A 14,007-nucleotide genomic window follows, 5' to 3' on the forward strand; every position below is an offset into this window, starting at 1 on the left:
TATATATATATACATACAGTATATGGATATAGATCTATATTCACACACACATCTGTATTAATATATTAATACATACAATATATACGTATATATGAATGTGTGTGTGTACGTGTATATGTGTATAGGTGTGTGTGTGTGTATAGAATACATATGCAACTGACTTTACCCACACATATATTGACTTTATGCACTCATATATGTATGTATATTTTATATATCAGTCATACTAATAAATTTAACTCCTAGATTTGATATAATCTTGGGTAAAGAGATCTGTAAATTACTTTTCAGGGCTGGCTACCTCTCTCTTTCACCCTTCTTCCTTGGCTTTTGTGTTCTAATTTCTTTCTCTTTCCTATACTCTGCTTTCTGCACCTCCTTTCACAGCATCTGTTGAAGGGAACTTGGGTTCAGAAAAGCTTGTGCTATATGTATACAAAATACACATACATGGACATATGCACCTTCACAGACTAATTAAATGATATATATTTAGTGGTATATCTACCCTGCTTTCTGGATATGGGGAACAGCCGCTGATCTCTGATCAATCCTTTTTCCATAGATGTCAGAGCTGGCTGAAAAGTTGCGTGGAAGCAGAATTGGGCCCCAACTAAATAAATAGGATAGGCTGGAGCCCCAGGGAGTCAGTGATGCCTCTCAGCTGTCAGGGTTGGCTGAAGTTTAGATTTAGATCTGTACTCTTAATTAGCTGCTTGCCATGTCTTCAGATTGTAGTATTAATCTTCCAGGTGTTGGATTCCTCTGAATCTCATCGCAGTTTGTGGCAAGAGGGAGGGGATGTTTTTTTCTCATATAAATTCACCTTTTGAATGTGTAAAGTTAGTTGTTAGATGTAACAGTTTTACCTTGAAAATCAGTCATTGAAAATATCCAGGATACTTGTATGTGTGAATCAGCTCTACGTAAGAGCTGGGTTTTTCGTGTTGCAGGAGACTGGATTAATTCAATTTTTTTTTCTTCTTAAATAAAACAAAAACAAAACATTTTGAAACCTTCCATGACATTATTTTTTTTTTTTTAAAGATCAACTAGCATGTTGATCAAAATGGTTCATTCTGATTTTGATTTTTTTTGTTTTTACATTTTTTCTTCTATAATGCCCTGCATAATACAGTTAAATATTTGAAAGATATATTCCTCTCTAAATGGAAAATCAAAACATTGCACTCTGGGTTTTAAAATATGCCTCTGTCAAAATGAAGCATTTTTGCTTTAACTGACAGAAAAAAATGTGTCCCTGGAAAATTTCTCACGTGCTTTAGTCTGATCAGTGTCCCTGTCTCTGCTCTCGTTTACACGCCTGCAAATCCAGAGAAGGGCCACTAATTTCGTTAGAGAAAATAGTGCAGAAGGGTTGAAATAACAACAGAAAGAAAAATCGGCCAGGTCTGTGCTTGGATCTCGCAGTACTTGTACAAAGTGACTCCAGAGTGGTGTTTGCTGTTAGGATCGTTCTTCCAGCTCGCATAAAGGGCTATAACGAAATGGAGGCTAATAGGTTCCCCCTTTAATTAGATTCTTGTTCCTGCCTGGAGAGACGCTGAGCTAGGTCTCCTGCACTCCCCCCGGCACTATATCCAGGCTGGTCAGTGGAGCAGTGGCTATTTTCTGGGCTTCCCTGAATTAGTCCCGATCACAGCTCCTCTTCCACTTCTGCTGCCGCCGCATGAGTGGCATAGGTCAAAAACGTTCATTTCCAACTGCTTTCCATTGGACTGTACCGATTCCACAAATCATGCTTCCCAGGAACACATTGATTGGGTCAACTTTTTTCCTTGGGAAATTACCAAAGCCCTTTTAATTTTATCATTTCGAGTCCTATGCTATCCTATGAAACGTGACGGCACAGTCAAAATTAAATGCTAAGATCTTATAAAAATGCAGCGTTAAGACCTTGTCCACGCAGCACATTTCAACAAAGCAAAAGGGAAATATTTCCAAATATTTCAGTCGGTGCACAAAGTAAAGGTTTTGCCTGACTTTTATCTTAATTTGGGATGAAACCGAATGTCAGAGCCCTGCAGTTTTCTGGAGAACGGAGAATCAGTTTTACTTCATAAGAGGGAAAGCCAACTGGGTTAGAAAGGGCAGGGAGGGTGGGGAGATTCAGCTCTCAGTCCCACGTATTTCTTGCTTCTAATGGGGTGTCCCAGCCGGGGGGATATAATGAGTGGTATATGTGAAATTCAGGTCTCTGCTGCTGTGGACTTTGCTTCAGGGCCAGTTGGGACATGCTACTACGGGGTTTTTTGTGGAGGTATTACTGGCAGGATATGCTCAGTGTTTAGACTATCCTTATACTGGATCCCTGCCTTGCTGAATCATTACTGACTGGCAACCAGTAACCTCCCAATCCCCCATGATGGAGCAGAGAACCTGACATTCAGATAAACCCCTATGTGCACATGTTGCCCTTCGTATGTTCAGTCCCCTGGCTCAGGCTGCAGGGATGTGGGGCTGTGCGCGAAGCATACTGCACCCGAGAGGAGTCATACTTTCTCTGGGAAGCCCTTCTGCAACCCGCACCCCTCTGTGCCTTTTCCCAAATGCTCCTGTGGTCAGATAGGTCTTGGCATTTTTTGGAGTAGCGGAGCAGGGTTTTGTAACTAGTGGGGCTGATTTGGCATCCACCGAAGCCACTGGGAAAGTTCACGCTGACTTCAGCGCTGCAGGAGCAGTGAAGCAGATCTCGTGCATCTTGCCAGTTGCAGACACTGGACAACACAAGGATGTTGCAACAGTCGATCTTATTGCCACAACCATTTCTCACGCCCAACTCAAGGGCAGTTTTGGCTGCTCTAGCAACCTTGTATGGACTAACTGACTTTGGATTTGTAAGGAAAATGAATGGGCAGTGAATGGAAAGTGAATGAGAGCTGAGCGTGCCCTGCAACTGTCTCTAACATGGGAAGCAGTATGTGATGCCCAGTTCAGTGAATGAGGAGGCTAAAATACTGGGTCCTGACCCTGAAAGCAGCTCAGATAAAAACAGGGTTGGTCTCTTCATATAGTCCAGGAAAAGGGCTATTTCTGCTTGTTCCATTTTTCCCTTTGTTTGCATGCAAAGTCCTACCGTGGATTTGGTGGTATTTATTATTCAGATTATTACTTAGCAAATTCTCAGCAGATCCCTTAAGGATTAGCTTTGGATGCCTGATGTCATTCTGGGTGTGTCTTTAGCCTCATAAAACAATTTTTTTGAATTAATTCTGAAATCTTTAGGAAGAGGCTTGTCTTTTTATTCAGTGGGGCTTTGCATAGTAAAAAGAGAAGACCCAGACATCAAAGTAACACACAGGGAAATGTCTGGTTACAGAAATTACAGATTTCATCTTGCTATTTTCTAAATTTACAAAATTTGTTCCACAGGTGTTTGGTTTGGTTTGGTTTTTGGGGGGTGGGGGCAAAGCACTGCATGTCATCTTTCCTATGCTAGCCTCATTGATAGGGAAAGTGCCCTGTACTTTTATTAGGCAATTCAGATAAATATTACAGTATCAATAACCTTAGGAGCAGTTCAGTTATGCCTTCTTATAGTGTTTGGAGATGCAGACGTTGCAATTAGGTGGCTGCTGTTGTGTTTTAGGTTCTTAGTTCTGTAACCAGCTATTTCCTTGTGTGTTATGTTGATGCCTGCTCTTTTTACTATGCAAAGTCCCACCAAATAAAAAGATACACCCTTTGCTAGAGATTTCAGAATGACTTTATGCAGTGCAGTGGGAATGATACTCAGCAGTTTCACATCAGTCAGCCTATTCTTGTATAAGATGATACAGTAGAGCAAGAAGTGTACAATTGCTAGTACATTTTAAGGGTGACATTCTGTAAGCAGCACAGGCAGCTGGTCTGTAATGTATGAGTTGTATCAGTGTTGTCTTTAAAATGAATAGGATGCTAGTACTGATTTCAACAGAAAGCAGTAGCTCAGAGACGGGATAGGACAGAGTTTTGCATTACAGACACCTTTTATAGGCAAGGTACTTTGAAATGTTTTATAACTATTAAGTTAGGACCTGGTCCTGGAAGCACACGTGGCTTGTTATACTTCGGTAGTCCTACAGAGTTCATTGGGAACTGCTCAGATTAGAAAACTGAGTTATTGCAGAAATAGCCACAGATTCAGGGCTTGCTACACAAGTAGTGCATTGTCTCTGCGGGGCTGAACAGCCTTGACTATTAAAATCTAGTTTGGAGCCAGCTGTTGAGGTCTTAACGGAGTCCTTGTTCAGTCTGCTAATTGTCAGACTGGGCCACTGCTGAGGAAGCCGTTACTGCCCAGCACGTTGAAGTTACCTTTTTTTTCTTTCAGTAGCCCTAGAGCTTTGCCGTTCGGATACTGCACAGAAACTTGCTATAGTGTCTGCAGTGTCTCCTGAAATCATTGTGCTAAGCAGTGCTTTGTGCATGGACGTGTTCCACGGAAATGATTATACTGTTGATGGGGGGGGAAAGAAAACCAAGAGCAAAAAAGCATGACGATTTTTACAACGCATGTCAGATAACCGCAAAGTCAACCAATAATGGCAATCACAGTCAACGAGGGACAGAGGATTCCTTTGACAGAGGGGTTTCAGACATGTCTTTTATGACAGCTATACCTTAACTGTTCGCATGGAGGTAATACCGCTTCGGGCAACCTGACTTGGGGTTGGATCATAAATGCCGTACGAAGTGAACAGGGATCTACCTAGGTCAGCGTGAACTTTATCAGGGACAAAGTAAGGGGCATACATTGCTACAAAGGAGATCTGGGTTGTATATGAGGAAGCACTTTCCAGCTGCGAGACAGAGATCACTGAAACGGTTTATCTATGCCAGTTGTGGCATGTCTGTTATTGGCAATTCGTAAGCACAGGTTAGACGAGCATTTATTTGGGAAGGTTTAGACAGAGCCGATCCTGCCATGAGGAGGGGTTGAATAAGATGACCTAAGGTCCCTTTCAGCCCTATTTTTCTAGGATGTTATGTGTTTTGATTAACGTCCCCATGAATTTCAGTTCACGCGATCGCAAATCCCTCAAGTTTCAGGTTCATTCAAAGCCGGGAGGTCAGAGGCAGGGCTCAGATTCAAACAGGGATATTCTGCTGTATCCTTGCTATATAGGCTGCCTCGGTGGGATGACTCCAGGGTGGCTCTGGCAGATCTGCACGGCGCTCCTCTCCTTTCCCTAGGGGTTTAGTGCATGTGCTGAGCGCTTTGCAGGATTGATCACAGCAAGAGTTAAGGCAGCATCTCCGAGAGCAGGATTTTGCCTAGACAAGCTGACCCAGGTACACTTCCTGCAGCCCATATTCATAAAGTTCATCTGATGCGGCAGGATTTTAAGCGAACCTACTCTCCCACCAGTCGGGCCTGTCTAAATGCGGCAAAAAGCTTAGCTGCGTTTTGATTGAACGGTCTCGGGTCCAAAGGTATTTTCCGTGCAACTCGCCTGATTTCATTTCCGGGTTCGAAAATGAAACTAAGTGATTCTCGGGGGACTTGGTGGTTTCGCTGCAAACGCTGGCCCAACGTCGCAGACAGCTCCGTCCAGTCTGAATTCCTTGTATCTTGGGGCTACAAACTCTGGCAGAGTCTCGGTATAACTTTTATAACGTGGGCTGTATTCAGTGCGCTCAAACTAATGATTCCTCGAGCTTATCAGCAGCAGTTGCTGTCAAGTGCAGCCCATGAAGAGCTTTTCTGTTTAAGTGTACGCTGCATTTGTATAAATAAACACTAGAGCACAATGTTGAAGTCAATCGCTTCCTAGACAAGGTCAGGACGCTACAAAGGCAGATGGGGCGGGGGCGGGCAGGAACGCGTTTTCTTTTAAGTGAACTGCTGGGAAATTCGCCATGCCGTATTGTAGTTGCGTCCTTCAGTGAGCACAAGTAGCCTTGACTGTGTCTTTCTTTCAAAATTCAGAACGGCCAATTGCAGAGAGTGCTTAGACATGATATTTTTGGTAACTTGGTGAGGCTTGGTTGTGCTGTCATTGAGCTCATTAGGAGGAGGGTCAGATTGAAAAGGAGGATTTTATGAGAAATAGCTGGTTCTGGGTTCAGTCAGGTACGTGTTACTCACACTTTCATCAAAACTGAGGCCAAAAATTTAGCAAGATCTTACTAGTGGGTCAGGCAGTGGACTGAAGAGGAGGTGGGTCTGCTCTCGCCTCACCACGGGGTTTGCATTTGAGTTTGGACAAGGCAGTGAATCTACCCATGCCTCAGTTCCCATTTGTGAAATGGGGATAACACCTCCCTACCTCGCAGAGGCTCAGGCGGATAAAAGCCAGTCACAATTGCGAGGCACCCAGTGACTGTGGTGGTCTGGGCATGTAAGGACATGGACTGGTTTTGTGCCGTTTATAATGTAAATGCAATGATCAGGGGGATTTATACACGTGCTCTGGGGGCGGGGGGAGAGAGCTTTAATTAGAGTGGCAGAGCCATTCAAGTGCCAGGAGCATTTCATGCATCGGTATTCCTGTTTAAAATGGTGGCAAGGGCACTTTATCTAAAGAACAAGCGTTAGATAACGCACCCCCGCTGCCATTTTTAAGCATGGGGACGCTGATGCATGAGATGCCGGAGCACGGTAATTACCACAATGCAGCAGCCTGGTCCAATGCGCTGCAATCGCAGCATGTTGGAGCAGCCTCACTGCTCGTGTATAGGCGCCTGCTGGGTCAAACCCCTGCCGTGAGACCTGAGCCTTCACTGAGTCTGCTGGTTCAAGGCAGGACAGAGCTGGACAGGTCCACGCAGGCTCTACACACTCGTCCTGAGGCACTCGACTATTGAATTTGAAGTCCCCCTTTCTCCAAACCCAGTGGCTGTTACTATATACAGGCAAGCCCCTAAGTGTCTCTTCTGGTAGCTCAACTTGCAAACACTGAGACTTTCAGATTCTTCCCATTGGCCTTATTTTGGTCCCACTCCCTAGTAAAATCCCTGCAATCTTCAGTGGGAACTGCAAGAGCAGTTCTGGAAACCCCAACCCTCAGAAACAGATGTGGCACTTATTTCTGTGAGTAATCCCATCGGCTTGCTGTATACACTGCCTTGGTGGGACAAGTCCAGGGGGGCATTGGCAGATCTCCTTTCTCCCTGGCTTAGCAGAGGGGTCGAACACTTTGCAGGATTGATCATGGCACAGGTTGCACATGGGGCTTTCGTGGACTGGGCCTAGCAAGAGTTAAGGTAGCATCTCCAAGAGCAGGATTTTGCCCCGGTACAATCACGGCTCTGTCCTTCTTGCTAGGGGCAGGACTTGCTAAGGAAAAAGTTTAACACAGGTACCGATTAAACCAGATTGCACCTTGGGTTTATGTTTTTGACAGGTTACTTTTTTGAAAGTGAAAGAGTTTTATAAAGCAACATCATTATTTGCTGCTAGTTGCCATACAGCCTCTTTACATAAAAAAAATCAGATGAGTGTCACATCAGCCCACATCTCCGAAACTCAAACCTGATTCTCTACTTGCCTACTAACTATGCAAAGCCTTTCTTTTTTATTCCTACTCATTGCGCCTAATTTATCGCAAGGCTGAGTAATAATGGAAGCCGCAATGGAAAAATAAACAGATGTTGAATTCTTCCTAGCTCACATCATGTGTCATTTGTCTCTGTGATGAACTGAAATTGTTTTCTCAAGGCTGAAGAATGTCAGTCAAACATCTGAATGTGGAGATAGTCCTTAATATTAAATATGGTGCTGGTATGCTTCCACTTACTGAAGTGTCCTATTAAAATACTTTGAATGCCTAGCATTAAGAGATGTTATAATGAAACACCCATAAGTTGACAAGCTAAAACCCTGTGTTGGGAGCTCTTGACTTTCCCAATGGCTGAGCATGTAGTTGACAGATACGGTTGACAGTTGCTGCTTCTGCAAAAGTGTTTCTTCTACCCTAAAGAAACAGTCATTTGGAGGCCTAATTCCAGAATCAGTGCACACAAAAATGGGTCATTCATTAATTTTTATCTGGTGTTTTTGGTCTTTTAGATGAGATGTACCATATGCAACACATACAAAGCATAATTTTTTCATACTGAAGTTACAAAGTCCAGCCAACACTGACGTAACGGCATTGACCCCAGCAGTTTTATACCAGAGTTTAATTTGGCCGCTGGTAATTTAATGCGGGGGTTGTGTACAGTACAGTTGAATAGTTGAGTTAGAGCAACAATGTGCTTCTATAGAGTTTGTAAAATTTCTGCTCATAAACTTGGATAACAGTTCTTATAAAATTGTTCTGCATCTGACGGGATGGCTTAGAAATCATTGCACCATGTTATGAAATATTACTTCTTGGAACAGATTTGTTTAACATTAATGCAAGAGATTAAAAGGATATCTGGCAGGTTTATCAATCTCAATAAAAAAGCATTGGCAAATGAAAATGATCTCACTAGAATGCTATTTCTTTTATGTGAATTTTGTTATCTTGTACATTTTTCAGCATTTTTCATTTTCCAGGAAATCGACATAAGCCGAGGTTTTTCTTTTTCCTCTTCATGCAAACTCCCACTTTTTCTTGTCTCATGCGCGTGCATATGTTCTATTTTTTATAGTCATCATCTAGACGTGCTGGTCTTTGTTGCACTAACTGTCACACAACCAACACCACCCTCTGGAGACGCAACGCAGAAGGAGAACCCGTCTGCAACGCCTGTGGATTATACATGAAGCTCCATGGGGTAAGGAACTCGCTCATCCTCTGAAGGAAACCATTCTAGGCATGCCTTTCATCATTTTCCAAGGGGTTCAAAATACCATGCCTTGACTTTATATTCGAAGCAGCAGCTTCATCCAGTCCAGCAACTGGAAAGGATTCAGAAAAGAGCTACAAGAATGATCCAGTGCTGTATAATGAGAAGCTCAGTCTGTTTAGTTTAGCTTCAAGAGTAGGCCAAGAGATTACTTTTCCCTAGGTTCAGTTTTTTGACGGTAGATGGCTTGTTCATCTACCAGAAAAAAGGGCAAAAAACAAGATCCAGTGGCTGGAAACTGAAGGAAGAAAAATTCAGACTAGAAATAAGGTGTCTTTTCACCCATGAAGGTTTACGGGCATGGTGGAGTCTCCATTACTTCACCGTACGTCTTCCTAAGAGATGCAGCATTGCTCAAACAAAAATGACAGGCCTGATGCAGAAATGACTAGCTGGCTCTCTGGGATCTGGGTTATACCAGCGCTCAGAGCAGGTAATCATTACCGGCCTTAACACACAAGCATTTTAAATACAGTCGCTCTGCTTTCCATTTGGTTGTCACAGGGGCAAAGGCACAAATCTTTTTTGGCTCCTATTTCTATTTCAATGTGTTAAAAAGATCCATATTAATTACCAGCCTTAGAGTTCCCTGGTTTGAGGAGGATAGCCTTTCTTTTATTGTAATCATACCACGCTTGACCTGGAAGGACCATTCAGAGAGGATAGTCCCAATGCCGACTGAATCTATGGTGGCTCTCATCTTCTACATAGGGGACAGTTAGTGTCGAATTGGGAATGGGATTTTTGTCATAATAACTTTTATCCACTAAGGATGGGAATTACCAAAAATCTGCCCATAGGTCAGAAAGCACCTTTAATCCTTTAGTCTGGACCAGAGAAACTGATGGCCCAGTGGTTAAAGTGATGATTATGTGCAAACCATTGAGTTCCCCAGATGCTGGTATAATGTAATAAGATGAGGTTGTAGAGGTCACTAATAAATCAGGAAAAGGAAAATAGGAAATTAGGGGGGGGAAAAAATTGTGGGAAACCCTTAGCTGTTCAGCCTTATACATCTTCCAGCCAAGGCCTATTGCAAAGAAAAATAGCACGTACTGAAGGACAAGGCCTGTACATGCATCACACACACTACAGTATGTAAACAGAAAAGCAGCAAATTTGTGGTTACGACCTAAGTAAAATGCAATATTAATGGTTCTCAACTTTATGCATGTCAAGGTACCACGACCTCTGGCAATGAAAAAGGAAAGCATCCAGACGAGGAAAAGGAAGCCTAAAAACATTAGCAAAGGCAAAACTTCAACAGGTACTGTTCTTTACTTGCCCTTCCTTTTGGCTTAGACCATAAGGGGGGTCTGATGTTTAGAGTAATTGTATTACTATGGAATTGGTTGGTCTCCGATACGGCTGGTTGGTCATCTTCTTCTCTTAGAAAAAGTCATGGGGGTGAGGAGGGACTTTTAGTTGTCGTGGTGGGAAAGAAACCCTTCAGATGCAGCTTGACAAACTGTTGTTTTCTTGAGCCCAAACAGCGCCATTCATCTCAGCGGGGGGCTCACCCCCCAAAGTAGTGTGACAACAAAAACAAAGCTGTGGCATTAACTGTTTACCCGCTGGCCTTTTTAGAAGGCATGTGCAATTCCTAGTCTTACCCATTGGTGCTTGGCAGGAGCGATGAGGTGAGAGACCTAGGAAGGAAAATTCATTTCAGGAGCCCTTGATGTTTCTGCCAGCAGACTTTCCAGATGGTGTGGAGCAGGGCAGGTAGCGGGTTCTGGGGCTGCAGGGCTGTCAATCAGGCTAAGGTAGGCAACAAGGGGGTAGAAGGAAAAAGCAGGACCCAGGCATGCCCCAGATGGCCCGTGCCTCATGCTTCACTTGCAGCAACCCTCCAGCAGATTGGAGGGCAGCCCTGATGGACTCTGAAGGACTACCAGCCTCCGTCAGGCAGGTGCATGAGAAATAAAGCATACTTCTATCATGTCTCTACCTCCCACCCAGGTTTCTCTATCATGTCCCCTACCAGTCAGCTCTACTTTGGTGGTGCCGTATACTCCTATGCAACACTAGCACTGCGAGACTGGAGAGTCTCCCCTTTGCTGAAAGCGCAGGCGGCCATAAAAATATAAACCACCGCTGCTTTCAAAAGTGGTCAGTGCCCGTGTTGCTTTACCAAACTTGTAACTGTTGCCTTGCAGGGTCAACAACTTCAGCCACTAACTCCCCTTCCTCCATTACAAACTCAGACAGCACCGTCACTTTAAAAACCGAGCCCAGTGTGACATCGCAGTTCCCGGGACAAACGATCGTCTCGGTTTCCCAGGTAAGGCACAAGAGGAGGGAGCAACTTGCGCTGACTTCATATGAGGTGCTCTTAAGTTTCTGTGCAATAGGGCTGGTTTAGATACTGCCTGGTGCAGGACGTCCCCTTTGCGTGTCCTCTCCCTCCAGTTGCACCTTTTGTCTTGGCACTGGTACAGGGACTCTGTAGAGCTGGGCAGGGAACAGCAATGACCTTCCATTAAGGGTTTCAGTGTTTCTGAATTTGATTTTTGTTCCAACATGAAACGAAAATCATGTGTGTGGAAATTCTCCATGAAGTACAGAATGAGACTTCAGGGCAGGACCTGCCCGTAACAGGGCCAAGTGAGCACATCTGTGGGGCTTCTCCGGGGCAGGAGGTCTTGAAAGTCCTGGCACCTTTGCTCAGGGACAGGGGGTGCATCTACACGTTCATCAACGCACTTCAGATATTGCTCATTTAGTTTAGTACTAACTAAATGCACAGTACCTAGAGTTACTGCACAGTAGTGCCAGCGCACAGTTATTTAGTGACACTTACTGCACATTAGCCTAATAACACTGCACAGTAGGCTATTGGCGTGGTTTCTGCCGTGACATGTTATTGCGTGGTGTTATTAGGCTAATGCACAGTGAGCATCTCATGTAGACATGCCCAGGAAGTGGCAAACTTAAGGAGTTGGAGACCAGGTAGAACGTGATCTGAATTCACTCAGTGCTGACCTAGAAGTAAATGCAATGGAGTCAGTGGAGTTATGGTGTTGTAAAACCAGTATAAGCATGAGGAGCCTAGTGTAGGAAATTCCAGCCCCCGAAACACGTCAGTTAGATGCACATGCTACTGGGTGGAGCTCACTTTGCAGCTTTGAGCTGTACTTCATTGGTGAAGATACAGCAAAACCAGCAGTTCCTACAGGTCTTGGGTACAAGACCCCTTTTTTTGCCCTGAGGCTTTGTCTGAGCAGGTTTTATCCATGCGGTGAAGAGATGGCTGCGACCCAGTCTGCAATGTCAAGTACTGTGGCTGCATGTTGTCTCATCGCTGGGTCCAACCAAGCTCAATTTGCCTGCATTTGTGGGAAGCTCAGATTGAGATCCAAGCTGCCTGGCTTGGAGCCATCTCCAGTTTATGGGAGGTGTTTATCCTGACACCAATAAATCTGATTTGTGTAGTGCTTCTGAAAGTAGAGGTGCCCAGCGGTCTCTGAATGGGATACGTAGAGAGAGACAGAAATTGTGCACGTCGGTCTCCGCACAAAGCATCTCTTCTGCCTGGCTATGGGGTTCTCCTGAGTATAGAATTATTGTCGGATCTAATCTATCATGCTCATGATCTGTCACGTTTATGTTCCTACGTTATGACAAATATGATAATCATCCGTCTGCCGATAACGTGCTCTTTGTACTCTGTTGTTGCCACTTCCCCTTCATCCCAAAGAATTCAGTCCAACCAAACTGCTGGGGTTGCCAATAGAGTCTGAGTGAGCAGCCCAATTTCCATGCAGTATCAATGCAAAGGTGCTGCAAACTCCCTTGGGCACCTCTGAAAACCCTAGCCCCAGTAATAAGTGAGAAGACCTTAGCATGAGCCTGTGACATCCCTGGGTGATGACGAAGAAAAGGAGCTATATTACCTTCTCAATGTGAGATTGCTACGTAAAAACCATCCATAGTTTTATATTAACTCAGTCCTTATCGTCATCTCCGTAGGCTCAAAGCCAATCAGACGATACACTGGCCGGCGGCCACTCCGAGTTCAAATTTGAGCCTGAGGATTACACCTTCGCTTCTGCCATGACTCCGCAATCAGGACTCAGCGTCCCCCTCCGTCAGGACTCTTGGTGTGCACTGGCATTGGCGTAGAAACTGGGCTTCCCACGAAACACTCTGGACCAACGTTTCTCACTACTGGATTGCAGGTCGAAGGACTGGCTGCCTTGGAGCTTTGGGACTGGACGGTTTCCAAGTAGTCAGTCTGATTCTGTATTGAAAGACAGATTTCTCTCGGATGGGGTGTGTGAGAACAATGACTGAACGTGGCCAGGTTCGTTCTCCTTGACCGACCAGTTCTGTGGTACTTGCTTCCCTAAAAGCTTTTATTCTGCAGAAGTGAATGGGAGACCCTTCCCCAAAGCAGGACGGATGGGGGCATCTGTTTTCTCGAGGAAACTTTCTACCTTCCTGAGATGAAACCAAAAAATAAATGCATCCCAGAATCTATGTTTATTCATGATGATTTCTCCCTCTTCTGACTCCTCTGTGTGCAATTTATTCCACTTTCCAATAAAGACTGCAATAACATGGCACCAAGTAACTTAATATTATTAAAATGTAAACTGTGTGGCCTTTCTTATGGTTTATTGGCCATGGCAGAAAGGGGGGGAGCGGGGAACCTGTTGTTCTAAACATTTACTGTTTTATATTAAAAACAATCATCTCTATAGAGCATTAGCTTCTGAAGCATTTATCCTATCCACACGACCCCGATGAGTCAGCCATGAAATAAACACGCCGTTCTTCCAGTTCTGTCTCCAAAGAAAGAGCTATTTTAAACCAGAAATGGTAAAAAAAAGAAAAAAGAAAAAAAAAAACCCAATAATAAAAACTTTAAACATAGATTTTCTTTTGTATTTATTACTTCCTTGTTGTATCCAGTAGGGTAAACTCCAAGCACTTAAAACATGAGCAAAACTCTGAATGGTTATAAGATTTGAAAAAAATAAGGATTTTTGGGAGCCCTTCGGGTACCTTCTGGATTTATGATAAAATAGAGCTGACAACAACCCTTCTGGGTAAGTTTTAGTTTGGCCGGGGTGTTTACATGCTTGCACGTGTGTGAACTCGGCCACTTTTCGGACTATAGGCACAGCCATGAAAACGGCACGTTGGTTGACAGCCGGTCAGTCGTCCGTGTGAGTGCTGGGTCAGAGCTCCGTATTGAGAGGGAAAATAATTGGTTACTCC

General features: G+C 44.1%; 1 protein-coding gene across 1 annotated transcript in view; it reads left to right on the forward strand.

The window, feature by feature from the left end:
• The window catches only part of GATA5 (GATA binding protein 5), a 20,655-nt gene extending 7,040 nt beyond the window's left edge, over positions 1-13,615 (forward strand). Inside the window, exons 3-8 of the mRNA XM_019509756.1 lie at positions 1,606-1,609; positions 3,247-3,256; positions 8,584-8,709; positions 9,961-10,048; positions 10,941-11,065; positions 12,754-13,615. Coding sequence (XP_019365301.1) covers positions 1,606-1,609; positions 3,247-3,256; positions 8,584-8,709; positions 9,961-10,048; positions 10,941-11,065; positions 12,754-12,906 — 506 coding nt within the window. The 3' untranslated portion in view covers positions 12,907-13,615. The remainder of the gene's footprint in view (positions 1-1,605; positions 1,610-3,246; positions 3,257-8,583; positions 8,710-9,960; positions 10,049-10,940; positions 11,066-12,753) is intronic.
• The last annotated feature ends 392 nt before the right edge of the window (positions 13,616-14,007 follow it).

This window comes from Gavialis gangeticus, unplaced genomic scaffold, assembly GCF_001723915.1.
Source record: "Gavialis gangeticus isolate Ggan-Ray unplaced genomic scaffold, GavGan_comp1, whole genome shotgun sequence".
In the NCBI taxonomy this organism is placed as follows: Eukaryota; Metazoa; Chordata; order Crocodylia; family Gavialidae; genus Gavialis; species Gavialis gangeticus.